Consider the following 19091-nt stretch of genomic DNA (forward strand, 5'->3'; position numbering starts at 1 on the left):
AGGAGCCAGAGTGGGGTCTATATCCATGGGGTATAGGGAGGGAAGGGATATATGTCTGCAGAGAAGTACTGCTCCTTGAGAGATGTGGGAAGGAGCTTGTCCCTGAGCTTGGCCTCACTCATCTTGTGTCCCACCCTTGGATATCTGCGAGACAGCCCACTGTGTCCTCACAACTGCTCCCTTTAGGTTTGAGCAGTTGTGGGGACAGTTCCTTGAGCTGAGACAAAATGAGGCCCAGTTCCCTGGAAATGCTGGTGAGCCATGCATGTCAACCTACATGTGCCCTCCTGACAATTGGGGGAAATGGACATCCCTGGTTCTCTAAAACACAAACATCCCTTCAGAGGAGGGCCAGGAAGAGGCCTGGCTTCCGGTGGTGATAGGCCTGCAGGCCTGAGGAGTTTCAAAGGGGAAGCGACGTGGGTAGAGAATGCCTTGTTCCACTCTTGCTGCAACTGTCCTATGTCATGTGTGGGTGTGTGTTTGCATGTGTATGTGTGTGTGTGTGTGTGTGTGTAGCAGGTCTCACCTGTAAACATAGGCTTTGCTGAGGATGGCTTCCAGGCGGTTGTTAAACTCAAAGAAGGCCATGTACTGGGAGAAAGAGCAAAGCATCAGGGATAGTCCACTGTCCACGTGTGCACACCGCCCTCACCTCCCCAGCCCATTCCCTAGGACTGCGGGTTCTTTCAGCAGCCCCTGGTAGGAAGGGGTTGGAGAGTAAACATGCAAAATCAGAGGTCCTTAGCCCTTTGGGGTGGGCGGAGGGGTCACCAGAAACTCCAGTTAAAAATCTGTTGAAAGCCAGTGTAGCACAGAGAAGGCACATTGTGGATCTCTGGTATCTTGCTGCACTGATGGACAGTGACTGCATTGGGGTATGGGTGGGGACTTGATAATATGGGTAAATGTAGTAACCACATTGTTTTTTCATGTGAAACCTTCATAAGAGTGTATATCAATCATACCTTAATAAAAATAAATAAATAAATAAATAAATAAATAATCTGTTGAAAGACATCACATGTAATCATGTTCTCACAGCTTGCATATAACTTCAGGGCACTCCTAGACCCTCTGAGTCCTATCATGAAACTGCTAGGGGTACATGCATATTCAGGTTAAGGACCTTGCTTTCAGTGTTCACTTATAAAGAAAACAATTTTATAAAGAAAGAGCATTCCTAACACCTTTCACTTATACCCTTCAAAGGCTTATTTATAATAACAAAATTATAATAACAACTGCCCTCCTTTACTGTACACCTTTGATGACTGCTCTTTATATGCATTCCCTTATATTTATTTACATGGAAAGTGTGTACTATTATTCTCCTTTTACAGAGGAAACTGGCACTCAGGGAAGTTTGGTAACTTGCTCAAAGCACACAGCAGGCAAGTGACAGAGCCAGGATTCCAACCCAGATAGAACTCAGAATTGCAAGCTCTTTTAATTATGCTACACTGCCCCTAGATCTCTGCACAGGGTTGTTTGACATTTGAAAATAACAGTGATGAAGATTCCCTAAGGGATATGATAGCTATTATCCTGGTGCCCATTCTAATTGCCATCCTGAGTTTGCAGTGGGTGCAGAAGGCCCCTGGGCTTGGACCCCTCACCTTAGGCTCAAAGAGTCTCATCCTCTGAGTCATACTAAACGTTAGGTACCTGAGTTCTGCACGCCCACTACCACCAAGTGAACCAAGATATGGATCCCGCCTCTACATATGGGGTAAAACTTGGCTTGAGGATCTAATCTTCCTCATGCCAGTGTCCAACTCTTTGTCCCCCTTTGTCTTGGCAGCCAAGAAGCTCAGAAGCAGCTTCTGTTTCTGCAAGATGTGCTCTCTTTTCATCAGGATACTTGCATTATTCCTGTTTTTCTCTGTCGTGTTTCTCTGGGTCACTAAGATTATTGCATTTGCCTCTGTTCTAAGTTCCCTCATTTTCGTTTTGAGGGAAGAGGCATCAGGCGTCTTGTATGAGAGAGATGAATTTAATCGCTCTTTCAGAAAAATCCATTTGGGGGATCCTGAGTGCTCTGACTGGCTGTCCACTCTGGTCACCTTAAAGGAGTGTTGCCAGGTCTCACCTTCACACTGTGTTGACCTCACTGGGACACCAGATCTGCCCCAGTGGATAATCAATGTCACTCAATGACACTGGATGACAGCCAGCAATGAGACGAGTGTCAGACTGCACATCCAAACTGGTCCCAGGCACTTCCTGGCTTCTGGGACCTTGTGCAAGTCACCCAAGCTTTCAAAGCCTCACTTTCCCCATCTTTTAGATGGCAGGAGTCCCTCTGTTGAGTCTCTCTAATTACTGGAAGCATAGACAGTGGAGAGAGACTGCCTGGGTTCAAATTTGAACTCCACTCTTTCCTACTTGTGTGGCCTTAGGCAAGCTGCTTAACCTCTCTGTGCTTCAGCTTTCTCATTTGTAAAATGCTGGTATTAGCAACACCAGGGTTGAGGAATAAGCACTGTAAAACCTCCAGACTAATACCCAACCCCCAGCACCACCAAGAAGCGCTAACATGGGTAAGGAACATCCCATCTCCCCTCTGGTCACCCCTCCCTGAGCTCCCCACCCCAGAGCTGCTTAGGGCAGACACTGAGATGCCAGTCCCTGTGCGGAGCATGGAGCTGCTGAAGGCCTTGATGGGAAAGCCCATTCGCCTTACCTTCAAACAGCGGGGCAAGCGCAGAAGGGGATTCACACCGAATTTCAAGTAGAGAAAGTCCAAGGGCAGGAGGCAGAGCATGTCCATCTGAAATTCCAGTGGAAAACCACAGTGTATAGAACAGGTAACCCCAGGGCTGTGAGATGGGGTGAAGGATTGGGGTCTCTACCTTCAATGGGAAGGTGAGGTCAGAATGCCCCCGGAGGACCTAACACAGAGCAGAAGGCATCCCACGAACAAGCCTCTGTTTAGCTACCCAGCCTGTGAGGGTCCTGGCGGGAACCTGTCCCACTGACGTCACAGCATCCAGGACCCCAGAGACACCATCTTCTCAGACCCCAAGGAAAGGTACCTTAAAGCGGCGAGATTTCAGGTAGTTATTGCGCATGTCCTTTTTGTCCGTCTGGAAAGAAATGGAATATGGTTGACCCTTGAACATTGAGGGCATTAGAGGTGCGGGCCCCTCTGGCACAGTTGAAAATCCACATATAACTTTTGACTCCCAAAAACATAACCACCAATAAACAGCCTACTATTGACCTGAAGCCTTACCAATAACATAAAGTCAATTAACATACTTTTTGTGTGTTACATACATTATATAGTGTATTCTTACAATAAAGCAAACTAGAGAAAAGGTTTTCTCAAATTGTTGTACATCTCCAAAAATTTTTCTAATACACTGATTGAAAAAAAAGTCTGCATATAAGTGGACCTTTGCAGTTCAAACCCACGTTGTTCAAGGGCCAGCTTACTGACCAAGAAATGGCAGGAGAGCCTATTCTGGGACCCCAGGGGAGCAGGGAGGGACATTGCCACAAAACCTCTGCCTTCCTGTCAGGGTAACAGCCTGAGTGGACCAGCTGAGCTTTGGGAAAAGCCTCAGAGTCTACAGGTCTAGAGGTGGGGAGGTTGAGCCCCGAGGGGGAGGGAATTGCCTAAGATCACCCAGCCAGATTCTCTTGGATGGAAATAGAATATTGAGCTTATTCTGTCAGCATGTTGATCTTACCTGGACCATTTGCAACCTTGTTACTGAGGAGGTGGCAACTGTTCTGATCAGGCCAGGAAAGAGGCTGCCCAGGGAAGTCTTTTTCCCCTAAATTGTTTAAGAGGCACAACTTCAACTTGCCTGTGCACAGAGGAACAGGTGCCACAATGTGGAATTTTGGAAAGGGACTGTGCAAGGGCGATGGGGACTGGGCCTCCTGGGTCCACTGCATCACAATCAGAATCAGGACTTCAGTTTCCTCCCGGGTCAGTGGGGCACTGGGTCTCAAACTGGTCCAAGTAGTGTGCTTTTTGCAGGACCCCCAGGAAATGTTGGTCACCAGTAGTTACTTGTGCTGAGCATTCTGCATACATCATCTCAATCCATCCCCATAGCAATGCTATGAAGTGGGGATGATTACTATCCCCATTTTACAGATGAGGAAACTGAGGCTTGGACATGTGATACAGTTAGTTGTGATAGAGCTGGGATTTATACCAGGTCTATCTGCACTACAAGCCATTCTCTGAACCACTTCCCCAGCTTTAATTCCATCAGGTGGTCTAGGAGCAATATTTCACCCATGAGCAGTATTTGATGCATGTAATTTGAATACATCAAAGCAACCATGTCATTGAACAAGCATGGACCGATGTTTCTGAGATCTCCTTGTCCATGATCTTGTTGCCTATCATAGCACTGGGGGCCGGTCCCCTGAAGCCTCTGACTACACATCTGCCCCTGGCCACCCTCTCTGCCTGCCTGAGACTCACAATGATGTCCCCTCCTCTGACAAACTGTAGGCGCATCTGGAACACGGTGATGTCCAGGAGGTAGACGAGGTCGCACAGGTAATCCATCAGCAGCCAAAGGTGGATATTGTCTGGTGTCTGATAGGGGAAGGCCCAGCGCACAGGAATCAGCCAGCAGTTCCAATTCCAGGCCAGCACCACGAAGAACAGCCACAGGATGTACATCAGGTCTGTGGGGGAGCAAGGGGGCAGGAACATGCTAGACCCTCAGGCAGAGAAGGGCTCCTTTCAGTAGGATTGGGGTGCGACTTTCTTCTTTCCACCTGCCTGTCAGCACTTTCCCACAAGCACTGTCTGTGGCACTTCTGTAACAGTGGGATTGGTGGGTATGTGTATAACTATCTTTGATTTTAAAATAAATCACTGCTAAGCCCTAATAAATCAGAGTACTTTGAAGGGATATGGGGCATTATCAGATAATAGGCAGCCAACTAGAGAACACTTTGGCTTACATTCTTGTTGAAATTCTTCCCAAAATGCATTTTCTGCCTTAAATACACAATACACAATAGTAAATAATGCATAGGAGTTGGACAGATGGATACACAGACACAGGGATGGATACACAGAGGGATGGAATACCAGAAGTCAACTGGTCATTTTAGAGGACCAGTGGACACTAGGGTTGGAGTCCTATCCCCAAAATGATTTCTTGTGTGACCTTGGGAAAGTTGTTCTCTCGCCTTTTCTTTCGGGGAAGTCACAAGGAGAGATTAAGTAGGAAAGGCAGGGAGGTCCTTCATAACGTCTAAGTTCTACACACATTTGAAGGGTTGTTATTCCTGAGGATTATAACATGGGCTAAAAAGGAAGTGAGAGGGCCTTCACTTTAGATGTTGGAAGAACTTCCTTTTTCTGCTCAGAGCGGCAGTTCTGGGAAGGAGCCAGCCAGCCAGAGTAGAAAAAAAGATTTGGCCAAGAGTCAGGAGTTCTGTGCTAGTTGCCTTTCAGCTGCTTAAGTTCTCTGTTCCTTATTTTCCTTGTCTGCAAGATGGATGTGATTGTATATTCCTATTCCAGAGACTTTGGTTTGCTTGGTTTGGGCCCACCCTTGCACTCCCCCTCCTCTGCCCATTTTCCTGTCCTCTCATACTACGTGGATTTCCCATGTGGTACTCACTGGTCAGCGGATCAATGCTCTGGGGAAACTGGTACTTCTTCCAGGGGCGGCGTTTGAACTTGCAACAGAGCATGTCACAGTAGTGCTCCTCTTCCACCTGTCCCACCTCAGCTGGCTTCACTTCTGGGGCCGGTTCTGGGGCTTTCTTGGCTGGAGCTAGGGGATGACACTGGTGACCATCTGACCCAGCCTTGGGGCTCAGGTAGATGATACAGAGAGAAGGCCCCTGACTGTAGACTCTGGAACTGGAGCTGAGGGGACCCCGGCACCATCCCCCAAACTGCTGAAAACTCTGTGTGTAGAAACCAGAAGCCATCCCCACAGCTCTTTAACAGCAATCTGGGTACCCACCCAGAAACTCTATCAGCTACAAATCTGGAACTGCTTCTCAGGGGCTGCTCAAATGAGGTGTTTCTGGGTGAGTTGGATGTTTCAGTTGAGTGTCTGCTGTGTGCCCGTTTGGTTCCCTCTGGAGGACTGGGGGCATTTCATACCCAGGACTTCTGCCACTCAGGGCCAGAAATCAGGAAATATTGTTCTAGGTTTTTGAGAGCAGGAATATAAGCTCCTTCATCTCTAGAACAAGACACCAAGGGGCACCACAGCCTTCCTGTGCATCTGTGATGACGTTGCTGGTGCCCTAGAGATTGGTTCTTATAGGTTCAATATGGCTATGTTTCTAGCTTTAGGATTATAAAGTCAAGCTCTGCTAGGTCCGTTGTTGGCACCATGAGTTCTAAGGCACAGAGCTCCTTTGGAAAGACCTAGAAAAAGGTCCTTGGCAAAAGAGCAAGGTTTTTCTTTCACTCTGACGCCTTTAAAGCAGGGAAATTTTAGGTAGCCCCATAAGAATATTAAGTGAGGCATCTGAAAATAAGATTGTCTGGTTCCAGAGTGGATTATGAACACTGTCTGAGTGTAAGACCATGAGGGATGTCTCGGGGACCACCTGCCTGCCAGTAGGAAGCAGCAAAAGGATGCGCGAGGATACTTGCCCCGTGGGAGCAGAAGCCCAGTACAACTGGATAATCGGTCAAAGCTTTGACCTTCTTCCTGCCCCTGGGTTCATAAATAAATCTGTACATACAGGACCATAACATCCAGATAGTGGGGCTCTGGGCTTCTCTCAAGCACCCCAACCATTTATTTGGGGCCACCCTCACCATACCTTGACAGGGGGCTTTATTGGCCCCACCGCACCCCTGGCCGGGTGGACGGTCCCAGCTCTGGACTCACAGGGCTTGGGGCTCTCCTCATCCGAGGTGACGTCAGGGTCAATGAGCTTCTCCTTCACTTTCTCCGTCCGCTCCTTGAAAAGCTTCACCAGCTCCTGGAGCCGGTCATTGATGACGGCACTGTTATGGCTGGCTGTGGAGGCTGCGCGGTCCTGGCCACTGCGGAAGCACCACCTTAAGCTGAGCAGGCTGAGTGGGGTGGAACCCCCGTGCCCCCAGGCAGGGGCTGAACAGCATCTGTATCTTAGCTGGCCTGACCTACATCCTGCCCTGGCTTCCTTCTGACATCACAAAATCAAACCCCCTTTAATATCTCTTAGGAGGAAATTCAATCCGGGAATCACACCTGGTGTCCAGCTTTTAGAAAATGCACCAGGCTGACTCTGATTTTGACGGGCAGTTCTGAAAAATCCTTGATTCTACTTATGATTTAGGAAAACCTCTTGGAATTCAGTTCAGGGCTATTAGTCCCAGTTGGGGATTCCCATGGGATATGTGTCCAGGACTATATTTTTACGCTTAGGAAATAACTGGTAGGAAAAAACAGTGCAGTTACATGATATATCCTTTTAATAGGAATTTAAACTGTATGCATTCACAGCAAAAGAAAGCCAGCCAGCCAGAGAGTGAATGAGAGAGCCTTGCGGGGGGCAAGGGCTCTGGGTGAGCTGAAGCGGGCTGTGAACTGCCTCTCCTCTAAGTAGCCTCACTGTGCTCATCTTGCTGAGCTGCATGTGACACTAGTGTTTTCGGATTTTTTTTCATATATTGAGGCACGAAACTCAAGCCAGCTACTCTTTTGCACTCAGCAGACGAAGCTGGGCTGACAACAGCCAGTGTAGGGGTCCTAATAAGAGATGGTGCACAGGTGTGGTGGGGACATGAGCTGCTCACCCCCATCCGCGCTCTCCTGGGGGGAGTAGTCACTTGGACATAGACATCCAGCCAGGGACTACATTCCCCAGGAATGGCTGTGGCCTCCTTGGTGAAGACAAGCCTGGTGTTGCCCCCTTCTGGGGGTAACCAGTGGGATCTTGGAGGCCACACAAAGGTGGCAGAGCCACTGTCAGCTGGGTCCCTATGTGTTTGTATGGAGCAGAACCCTCCACTGACCTAAAACACACGACTAGTGACATGACTGTGACCTATAAGACATCATTGCATTCCTTAAGCCACTGAATCTTTGGGGTCTATTATCACAGTGGCTTAGCCTATAATACATGAATCTTCATGTATCGTGCCTTAGAACGGGGAAATTTTTATTATTTACCCCATTTCTCCTCATTTTCTGAAATTAAACCCTAATCCTATCCCTGCCCTACTTCATAAGATGTGACTCCACTCTATGCTCAAATGGACCACAGGACGACCATGAGGTCTGGATTTTTTTCCTGCTTCTTTAACTTCTCTGAACTTTCCGCAGCTCCATAAAGCAGAAACTACATAAAATTATGGATGGAAAAAAAAAAACTGAAAGAAAAGCCCGAAGACCACTCCAGGAGCTATGGCTGGGGAGAAGGATGGGGCCCCCAGGTCAGAGCCCAGTGCTGGGGGATTCACAATATCCAGGCTACTCAAACTCTTCAGAGAACACCTCCCATTGGCCCAGCCTTTGGGATAGTTGTTAGATGTCAGAGAAACAGGTCCCAACTCCATCCCAGCACCCTCTAAACATTGTCCCATGGACCAGTGGCATCCAAATCACCTGGGGAGCTTGTAAAGCTATGGATTCCCCCAGGGCCCACTCTCTGAGGTTCTGATCTAGCATTTCTTGGCAGGGCCTGGGAATCTATATTTTTAATAAGCTCCCCAGGTTGGGAACCCTTGGAAATTCTTGTGGTCCTCCCTCACCTGGCTGACCTGTTCAGGGGCTCAGTGCCAGGAGCCAACCCCTACCTGTGGGCCACGAGTCTCTGCACAGAGACACCTCTGAGCACTGCTCACCACGGGCACAGCTGGATCAGAGTCTGAGCTCATTCTGCCCATTTTGCAGAAATCCTAGGCCACCCGGAAGCAGCCTGCGCATGAGACCCACCCTGGTTGTACAGCTCAGAGGCCACTGCCAATGTCTATCTTATAGTAGAGGGCTCTAAACACATGCCCCCACTCACCTCCCCTCGTTCATCCATCCCCACCCAGCCTTCTGATTCTCTGAGACCCTAGAGGTGACCCGCCACTCACTCAGTGTCCTGTGGGGTAGTGGGGTCTGACCAGGCGACCACAGGGGACTCGGATGGTGACAGTGCCTTAAGCTCTTCAACTTCGTCATCTTGAGAGGGCAGCCTTTTCCTGCAAGGACACAGACACAGAAGGGGACTTCAGCAAGGGCAGGGACCCCTGGGGAAGTGAACAAGCTTCAACCCATGCAGACAACCCAGAGCCAAATCCTGGGTGAGAGATGGGCAGGAGATGGTGCTGCCAAAGGGTCCTCACTTGCCTACAGGGAGACAAAAGGGAAAGATGGGTACAGCCACCTCTACAACCACAGCAGCTCTTCTGTGGCCTGTACTCTGCATAATTCAATGAATGAAACATGAGGATTGATGGGGCTGTGAGCTGGGTTCCAAGGCTGGGGGAGATTATAAGTCTTTTTTCCACATTAAATCAGAGATCCCTCAGTGTGCCACATCTAGCTATCTTTGTTCTGGCATGTTCCTTATATCAGCTGAGAAGAACTCAAGGGCTCATGGATAAGAGCAAAAATTTATCAAGATAAAAGGACAATCTCTCAATCTAGCCAGTAATGGAGAAGCACTGGCAACTACACTTTAGTTTAAATACAGCCATTTGCACAGCACTATATTATACTTCACAGTTTGACTACAGGACCTCGTTCAGTTACCAGGCTCAGATTGCCCAAAACCAGTTCTTATCAGGTAGCAACACAAATGTCTCAAGAAGCATAAAAATGTGTACAACCTTGATCAGGAATCCTACTCTTGAAAAAAGAACCCCAGGAAAAGAGCGGAAGACCAAAGAGATATTCATACTGTAATTACGGACAGTGCCTAATAAGAGGGGATTCATTAAGGCCATTCCTGCACTTGGAGCTGAAGGAATCTTATGCGGCCATCATAACTGAATGTTAAAGAGACAGCCTAGTGATATGGAAAAAGGATCATTAAATGAGATGTGGTCTCAAATGAGACATGATCAAAATCATTCCTTCAATTAAAGGTACACAAAAGCATGGGCCCATAAACAAGGTATGGAAGAGAAGGTGGAAAAATAAAAACACCATCTAGTGTGGTAGGACTATAGATGAATATTTTCGTAGTGCTTTTTGGTATTTCCATTGTATTATTTAATAGTAAAATGAGGGAGTGGAAATTAGCCCCATCAAATTTATTAGCTTTCTAACATATAGTCGAGGGTATTTTGGAAAGGGCTTCCTTGCAGAGTCCTAAGCCAGGAATTAGAATGAGGAAGGAGTGATCATAGTCCCACTTCTGACACCAATTCTCTGAGTGATGTTGGTCTAGCTACTTCCCCTCTCTGGCCTCAGTCTCCTCTGCTGCCAAATGGACAGATGGTACACTGCTGTGAAAAGCCCAAGAGAAGCAAAAAAGGTGACCTGTGGGTTCCTGCAGCAGATCCTGGTACTGTAAGTGTGTCAAAATTGGCAGGAGAAGGTGTTGGTAGTACAGGTGAGGGTGGACCCTCCTCCATGATGAGGGGCTGGCTGTCAGCATCAGCATCTTCCACCTGCACTTCTGGGAGCTCTTTTGTGGCAGGCACTTGGGGAGAGGAAGGAGAGGACAGATCAGAGAAAGAGAGAAGTCAGGTCCCAAGGACCTTGCTGTATTCTTGAGGAAAGCCACAGAAAGCATATTTGAAGGCACCTCTGGCAGCCTCCCCTCCCAATGGGGCCAACAGATAACTCCATGCAGGGGGTGCAAGCTCAGGGGACTCACAGCCACCCCAGACATCAGCTCAGGAGCCACAAAAGAAGCCAGGATGCCATGCAAGGCACAGGAGCTCCTGGACACAACCTGGAGTCCAGCTCTCCCAAGCCCAGCCTGGTTTCCCTGGGCCTGGAGAAGCATCTGGGACCCAGGGTTGGGGAGGGCACAGCAGCACTCAGAATGGACACCAGGAGCCCAGGGGGCCAAGTCCTGGCTGGGCGCAGCCTGGCTCAGCTGCTTCCCCTCTCAAGTCTCAGTTTCCCTTCCCCAAGTTAGGGGTGGCATTGCCTTCCCAGACCGGTGGGGTTTGGGGCAGGAGGGCCTCATATTCCCGAAGGGGCTCAAGTGGAGACATTTGGAAGTTTCCTCCTGTCAAGGGTAATAACTTTTTTTGTAGTGTGTGTTACACCTGTTTGGGTACCCATTTTGGTATTTCCTTATTTTTGTACATGCCAGGAATCCCCGAAATTCACCAACCCAACCCCTCTCTCGGCCTCTGAGAGGCCTGGTGCCAGGTCGCACATGCTGGATCAGGTCCTCGCTGGGGAGCCTGGAAGCGACCCTCTCTCGGGCTTAGTTACCCCCCACCCACCCAGGGACCGTGGAGCCAGGCCTCCCTGAGGCAGAGCTCAGAGGATGCTGAGGGGCTCAGACTGGGCCCCCAGCCCCACCATGCCTGGGCAGGACTACTCAATAGTAGCCAGGCCCAGGCCTGGGCGCCAGTAAGGCCAGTGCACACCACCCAAAACGGGGAGGGCAAACACTGCAAAACACTTGGAAGTGTGACTTTTTTTAAGTGGTCACCATGGGAAAAGCCAGCACTTTTTGGAGTTTGTGGACGGAACCTAAGCAGGTCTCAAGACTTTCTGGCACTTGGTTTAATAGGCCCTAACCCCTCAGGGGAAGAAGATGAACAGGAATCAAGAAGTTTTAAAAAAAACCTGAGGAGGAAGTTTTGCCAGACTAACAGAGATGCCCAGGCTCTAGGAAGCAGGAAAGAGCGTGAGGCAGTGGGGACCTCACCCTGCTTCCTGGCTGACCTTGAGAGGCGAGCTGGAGATGGGACAGAAGCATGCAGGCAGCCGGGACAGGGGCAGTCTCTCAAAAATGCCCAGGGCCCCAGAAACCCCCCTAGCATGGTCCCTGGGCAGCAGAATGTGCCCGGGCCTCAGCATCCAGAGGCTGTCAGGGACCCTGGGAGGGGGCAGGTGGTCCCCACCCACTGCCTTGCCCTCAGTAAGGCTACAACCTCCATCACCCTCAGGAGAGAAGGGAATACCTCTGAGCCTGGTGATTCATTTCCTACCAGCTTGGCAGAGTGGGAACTCAAAATAGAAATTATAATTGGTTTATATTAATTTATAGATAAAGAATAATATTATTAAAAATATGAAGAATAATATTGTATGATTTAATTTTGAGAATAATACTATTTACTGTTAAGCACTTCCTATGTGCCTGCCAGGCATTTGTTTTACTAAACTCTAAGAGCTTAGCTTTATGTATATTCATTCTTTTACCCTCCCAGCCACTCTATGAGGCTGTTGTAAGCCTTGTCCCCATCTTATGAATAAGGAAATTGAAGCACAGAGTGGTTAAGGAACTTGCTGCTGAGCTGGGATTTGAACCAGGCAGCCTGACTCCAGAGCCTAAACCCTCACCTGAGGTCTGTGACCGGCACATGCAGAAGCCTCCATTTAAGTGAAACTTCACTCAGTGCCAAGCAGCATCATTGAAATGGGAACAATGTCCTTACCACATGCTGTCATTGCCTTGCCTGCAGCACCTAAAACCATCAAGTGTCATACCGCAGCGGATTCAGTCCCCTCTCCCGAGGTGTCAGTGGGAATATTGCTCAGAGGCAGGGGCCAGGGAGGACCCAGAGGATTTTAGGTGGCACAGACAAGGCAAAGCATACCAGAATGAGATCATTTCTCTCGATCCTAAAACACAGAGAGGAAGTCTCAGGTTAGTGTGACTTAGCCTTAACAACTCTCTGATGCACCCTAATCATTCCCTTTTGTGTCTCCAGAGCCTCAGCTGTGAGCCATTACAGGCCATCTTATTTCACTAGAAACTATCAATACAACTTGGCTTTTAGTGTATTTGTGGCTATTTCTATTTATCCCTTCTATTTACGGCAAGCAATGCTGGTTTGCCATTTGAACAGTAATGTAAAGCTTCCTGTTTAGATACACTTAAATAAAAAGAGTCCATTGAAAGAAAGCAAGTCGAAGTAGAGTTGGTACAGAATATAGCAAAAGTCGAGGGTGACATGTGGAGGTGGGGGCTGGGGAGGTCTTCAGAGTGAATAGATTTAGGGCTTGCCTGGAAGACTGAGCCTGGGGTGTCCATCCCCTCTTTGGGGATGATCCTCATGACACCTCACCCACTCTGGACCCACGGTCAGCAGGAAGAGAGGACGATCAGAGATCTCTTCTCGTGAAATATTCCATTCTACCTGTCTGCTGGTCTCAGAGGTCAACTTGCCCAGTGTCAGCCCAAACTAAACAAACAAATCAAAAGAGGAAGCGGGCGGGTCTGGCTTGGGTTAAGGCAGAAAGTAGCAGGGGTTAGCCCAGAGGCGCCACTATGTCCCTGAGCAATTTGTCATCAGGAAGCAGGCAGCAGGGGCCTGATGGCCACTGCAGGGAGCTTGTCACAATTAAACAGATCCAGACAGGCCCTGCTTCTGCACTGGTCCCTGAGGACACCCCTCCTCTTGGTCTGCCTGCCAACACCTGGGGGTCTCTCTTTCCTGAAATGAAATTTGCTGGGCAGATATCAACATCCTCAGAAAGTCCAGCTTCCAGCAAACTCTCAAGGTCAGTAGACTCTGCAAGCAATGGACTCCCACTTTCCTCTTCTGCCCCATTCACCTGCATTTATTCTCTTCCTCTACTCAGCTCCCTGCCCCAAGCTTTTTGCCCAGTGATCTGAGTGACATGTTTAAACTAGGGTGTGAGTGACTACCGATATAAAAAAAATGACAACCTGAAGAAAGCAATGTTTAACCCAAAGAAATGAATTGCTAATTGTGAAATTTTAGGCACAGAGAGAAGGGCATTAATACCCCTTAAGTCACTACAAAGCAAGATGAAGGCATTGGTCAGCAGAGGAAGAAGAGGTGGTTTTCCATTAGCCCAGCTGGTGGCCCCAGACCATGACAATGGTACCTGTGCAGGAAAGACCCAAGCCATGCAGAAGCAGGTACCATGGGGTCAAGCATGCTGGGTGGGTGAGATCATGCTACCTAGGCAACGGATGGAGCTCCTGGTCTCCTTGACGAAGTTGGAGTTGGACAAGGCTGTCCTCCGGGAGATGAGGACAGGGATGCGGGTGATTGTGGGGCGGTAGCTGGGCACATTGGGGAGGTGCTCTGCCAGGGTTGAGGGGGCAAGCCTGGGGGCCACCTGGCCAGGTGGCTGGTCCTGGACCAGGCGATTCAGCTCCATATCCCGGCCTGGTTTAGCCATGGTTCTGGGGCCAGGGAGTCTCAGGCAGAGGCGGGGCCCTGGGGACTGCAATGAGGAGCACAAAGTTGGGGGAGGCAATGTAGGCAGGGCTCCTCCCCGCCGGTGGTCCCCACAGACCAGCCTGAGGTCCACTGTGCTTGCAGCGGCTGCACCCAGTCTGCAGCATCTCACTTGTCCCTGGAGTTCAATGTCAAAAGCGTCACCAAGTCAGTGGCTGGTCTGCCCCACAGCTCCGAGGTATGGCCCCAAGCCCCACCATCTCTTGTGCTCTCTGCTAACCAACCACCAGGAACAGTTCCCACCTGACTCAAAAAAGTTAAAATCAAAGAACCTACAACTCCTCAGACTTGCCGACTCACAGACTCACAGACTCTGGATTCCAACATTCTTAGCTGGGTAGGATTTTCCGTCCCACAGAAACCATGGAGCTCAATTAGTTTCACTTCCAACCTTTTCCTAGGGCCCTGCTTCCCATGCTGGACTCCACATTGGAATCATCTGGGGAAGTCTGGAAATGCCTGATGCCTGGGTCCATCTGCAGAGATTCCGATTTAATGATGTGGGTGAGACCTGGCACCAGGATATTTGAAATCTCTCCAGATGATTCCAATATGCAGTCAAGTTTAAGGGCCAGGGCTCAGGACCACTGCTTCTTAAACACTAATCAAGCAAGTCATCAGGGATCTAGTTACACTGCAGGTTCTGGTTCAGCAGGTTTGGGGTGGGCTCTAAGATTCTGCATTTCTAACCAGCTCCCAGGTGACACAAAGCTGCAGATTCTAGGTCTGCACCTGAGGCTGTAGACAAATGGTCATGCCTTAGTTTTTCTCAAAGTGGGTTCCCAGACTACCTGCTTCCAAATGACCTTGGGAACGGGGTAGGAACCCATGGAACTTCAGTCAACACCAGTGTCTTATCCTGGTCTTATTCTATGTGGGGTACAGTCTTAGTAGGTTTCCTACAGATATGCGTTGAAGTTAAAGGACGAGGTTTTTTAAAGACCAGGTGGGGAGCAAGCTTGGGACACGGGTCAGGCCACCTGGGTCCAGTTGCACTCGGTGCTAGCTGGCTGGGACACCAGTGTCATGATCCCATTATGGCCTCCTCCCTCAGTGCCAGCTACAGCGCTGGGCACCACTGATGCACTGTCTCCCCTACTCTTTCCAATAACCCTATGAGGTAGGTACTATTATGGTCTCTTGAACCACAGTTAAGAGAGGCTGCAGAACTGGCCCTGTGTCACACAGCAAGGAAGAGGGAGGAGCCAGGAGCGAAATGCAGGTCTGTGCCCTTGGCCGCCTGGCCAAATCCTGTCCACACGGAGCCTCCACTTCCTCATCTGTAAGACGGCCTGTCTGCTTCACAGGCAGCTGGACCACCGATGGTTTGTCAGGCCAGGGCTCCGTGTCCTCCAGTCCTGGCTCCATGGCCCGGCCACCCTCAGCTCCCCTAGGCTCTGTCCCCACCAGCCCTGGAGTTCTCAGGGTTAGGGGTGGTAAGTCATAGTGATGTGCATGTGCTGAGTGCAGCCTGGTGACCTCAGCAATCAGAAAAAGCTCATCAAGAAACACAGAGTCTAGGATGGGCCCTTACCAAGCTCTGATTTGAGTTTTTACTCAGATAAGTTACATTTGAGCCAAATCCCTGCTGGAGGGTAGCTCAGAAAGCTGTATTCCCAGTGAGGGGAATGGCAGGAGGGGTTGTCTGGGAGTAGGGTTTCCCCAGGCCTGCTCGAGTCCCAGGGCATCAGTGCTATTCTGCTGGGGCCTTTAAAACACATGATCAGGCTCTGATAATGGGGCCCCAAGGGGCAGAGGATGGGTTTTGCCTGAGAATGGGGCAGGTAGAGGGGTACAGGGAGGGGGGAGGGGGAGAGACAGGGGTAGGATGCCCCATGCCCAGGCTGCCTCCAGCCTGAAAGTATCCTGGACATTCTGGGTAACTCCCCCACCCCCACCTACCTCCTGAGCTGGCGGCCACAGCCTCCTTCTGCAGCTCCTGCAAGATAAAGCAGAAATAGAACCTGTGACCTTCCACCCCCTCCAAGCCCTAGTCCGGCCCAGCCCCCGATGGGAGATCTCCCTTTAGGAGAGCTCATGGGCCCCAGTTCTGTTCCTTGTCCTGGCCAGTCAGGCCCTGCCAGTCCGCCTTCTGGGACATCCAGGGACGTGGCCTCCATCTGTGTATGTGGGGACAAAGCAGCTGAAGCAGCCACCTCAGCCCTCCCCACCCAGGCACCGCACCTCAGGGTGCACAACTCTGCGCAATGCCTGGGGAGGGGTGTTAGCGCTGCTTTACAAAGGCAGACACTGAGGCCGAGTGGGGAGGTGACTAGGTCACTTGTCCAGGGTCACACAGCCATGTGAGGACCAGAGGGTGGGCCCAGCTGCTCCCCACCCACAGCCCTGCCACCTAAGCCCTTCCTGATACCGTCTGATTCCCAGTACAAGCAGGGGCTCTTGGTACCCACCACCCTGCTCCCCTCTGTCCGGTGGGCCTCTCACCAGCCAAAAAACCCCCTGAACAAAGTGAACAAGGCCTCCGTCCCTTCCACTGACACCAGCCAGGGTGCCACGCCGGTGCTGCTCCATACCTGGTGTGAGGCTCTGTGGGGCTGGGTCCTGCCTACTCCGCTTGGGTCCTCGCCAGCCTGTGCCACCAGACAGCTATCCAGCAGGACACTGTGACCCGATGGGGGAGGAAAGGGCTGGGGTTAGGAGCGGTGAGCATGTCCTGGGTGCTGCTGAGTGCCAGGCTCTGTGCTGGGAGCAGGGACAGAAAGATGCCCGAGAGGAGGCCCTGCCTCATGAGGCTCCCAGCACAGGGCGGGCAGCAGATGCCCTGTCCCCCTAACAACCTCCCAGTCTGAGATGCACCCTGGAGCAGGGAGCTGCGAAGGGCATAGCCACGATTCTGCCTAAGAAGGAGGGCTTCCCAGAGGAGGTGGTCTGTGAGGTGAGCCTCAAGGACAATGAGTTGACCATGAGGAATAGGTGTGGAAGAGTGTCCAGGAACAGGGAATAGTATGTGCAAAGAAAAGTGTAGAGGATGGCTTGAGGAACTGTCTGTCCTCTGCGGTGTGACCAGTATGGCCAAAGGGGACTGTGTAGTATACACCCATCATTTCCCTTCTGAGAGGCTCCAGGCGTTCTTGGTGACACAAGGCAAGGCAAGCAGTACAGGAAAAGGGAGGCCCAGAGAGGTGAACAGCTGGCCAAAATCACACAACAAACTGACCCACCTCGCACAAGTCTTGAAGGCAGGCCCTGGTTCTCTCTATGTCATGAGAGCAGAGCCACACTGCGGCTGCTGAAGGTTTCAGGGGCCTCTGGCCCAGGCAGCAGGCATTCATGAATGACAGGGACTGGGGGTGAGGCTACAGGGAATGGAGAGGACTATGGCAAATCAGAGAACCCGTGCCCACCTGAGTTGGCAACCCATGCGGGTGCAGGGGACAGGTATTCTGATTTTCAAGTGAAGCCTGAACCATGCATTTCAAAGGTGGAATCTCCCTATCATTATATGCTGATAATTAATCTGATTAATATATCTATATTAATACGTAGCTATCCAAAAGAGCCGGTCTCCAGGTAAACTAGACCCTTACATGCCCTCGTGCAAGCTCTGAGTTAATAGGGGGACTCAGAACCAGTGGCTGGTGTGATTTTTGAAGTTAAAATTGGATCCTGCTTCTAGGTGGCCCACCCCACTGCACAGACCCCCATCACCAAGGGCTTACAGAGGGCGCATGCAGTGTCTGCCACCAAGAAAACCTGAACTTAACATCCTCCACCAGGTGGCTGAGGAGGGGGGACAGGGTTGCAGCCTGGCAGCCAGCAATCATATTGTCCCAGCCCATTTGTGCCCAGCCCTGGGCCAAGCACTTAGCTTTGCAGAGCATCTCCCTGAATCCCACCCAAATAACCCAGAAAGCCGAGGACTGGGACTGATCCCATTCAAACTTAGAAGTTCAGAGAGGTCTGATGGTCTGTCCATGTCACACAGCCAATACAAAGCAAGCCTGGATAAAATGCAGGTGTCTCTGACCCCAGTGCCATGCATTTAATACTCTGTTGCCCACCTCTGAGGCCAAATGTGACGTACAGGAGCGAGGCGAGTATCTGGAGGATGAAGCCCCCAACTCACTTTACTTCTCTTCATTGTATAAGGGATTCCATCATGAGGGGCCTGAATTCTCAAGGTCACACTCCCTACCCACCCAGGGAGAAACAGATTTTCTTAAAGAGATTAAAGTCACAAAAGCAAGTGGACATTATGATTTTCATGGGGCCTGGGCACTTCAGCCTTCAGGACCCCTTCCTCCATAAAAATATGTTAAAAATTATAGTTTGTGACTACATTTATGTGAAGTCATATATTAATATTAAATAATAAAGTATTCTCTTTCACCTAAAAGTTCATTTTTTTTTGGTCTGATCTTAAAAGAAATTAAAACATTCTTGTGGGCCCCTAAAGTATTGCAGGAACTATGCACCCCTCAGCTCTCAGAGCTCAAAGGCCCAGGAAATGAACTTCCCGTAGTCCAGTCGGTGGCTGCCCAGGGTGTTGCTCATTCTAGAATCAGGCCAGGAAATCTCTGTACACCTTGGATAAGTCACCGGGGAGCCGCGGGCTGCCTGTTCCCTCAGCCATCAAATGGGTAGGGCTTGCCTAGTCGTACAGCCTGACTTATTTGACTGATACCAGGAGGGCCAGTGAGAATCTCACGGAAAAGTAAAAAAAAAGCTTCCCGTGTCAGGTGTCATTCCCAATTTTCCATCTCGGAACACTGGCAAGCAGCTTTCCCAGTCCGTGGTGCCGAGTGTTTGCTTTGCAGCCAGCCTGGCGGAGGACTGAATCCGGGCT

At 50.2% G+C, this 19091-nt stretch overlaps 1 protein-coding gene across 1 annotated transcript in view; it reads right to left on the reverse strand.

Moving 5' to 3' along the window:
* The window catches only part of CNGB1 (cyclic nucleotide gated channel subunit beta 1), a 68876-nt gene that overhangs the window by 30465 nt on the left and 19320 nt on the right, over window positions 1-19091 (reverse strand). Inside the window, exons 14-23 of the mRNA XM_057492889.1 lie at window positions 16819-16906; window positions 16187-16223; window positions 10419-10581; window positions 9026-9133; window positions 6846-7003; window positions 5610-5765; window positions 4451-4659; window positions 3039-3089; window positions 2687-2773; window positions 530-594 (exon numbers count right to left, since the gene is read on the reverse strand). Coding sequence (XP_057348872.1) covers window positions 530-594; window positions 2687-2773; window positions 3039-3089; window positions 4451-4659; window positions 5610-5765; window positions 6846-7003; window positions 9026-9133; window positions 10419-10581; window positions 16187-16223; window positions 16819-16906 — 1122 coding nt within the window. The remainder of the gene's footprint in view (window positions 1-529; window positions 595-2686; window positions 2774-3038; window positions 3090-4450; window positions 4660-5609; window positions 5766-6845; window positions 7004-9025; window positions 9134-10418; window positions 10582-16186; window positions 16224-16818; window positions 16907-19091) is intronic.

The sequence above is a fragment of the Manis pentadactyla genome, chromosome 15 (assembly GCF_030020395.1).
Source record: "Manis pentadactyla isolate mManPen7 chromosome 15, mManPen7.hap1, whole genome shotgun sequence".
Taxonomy (NCBI): Eukaryota; Metazoa; Chordata; class Mammalia; order Pholidota; family Manidae; genus Manis; species Manis pentadactyla.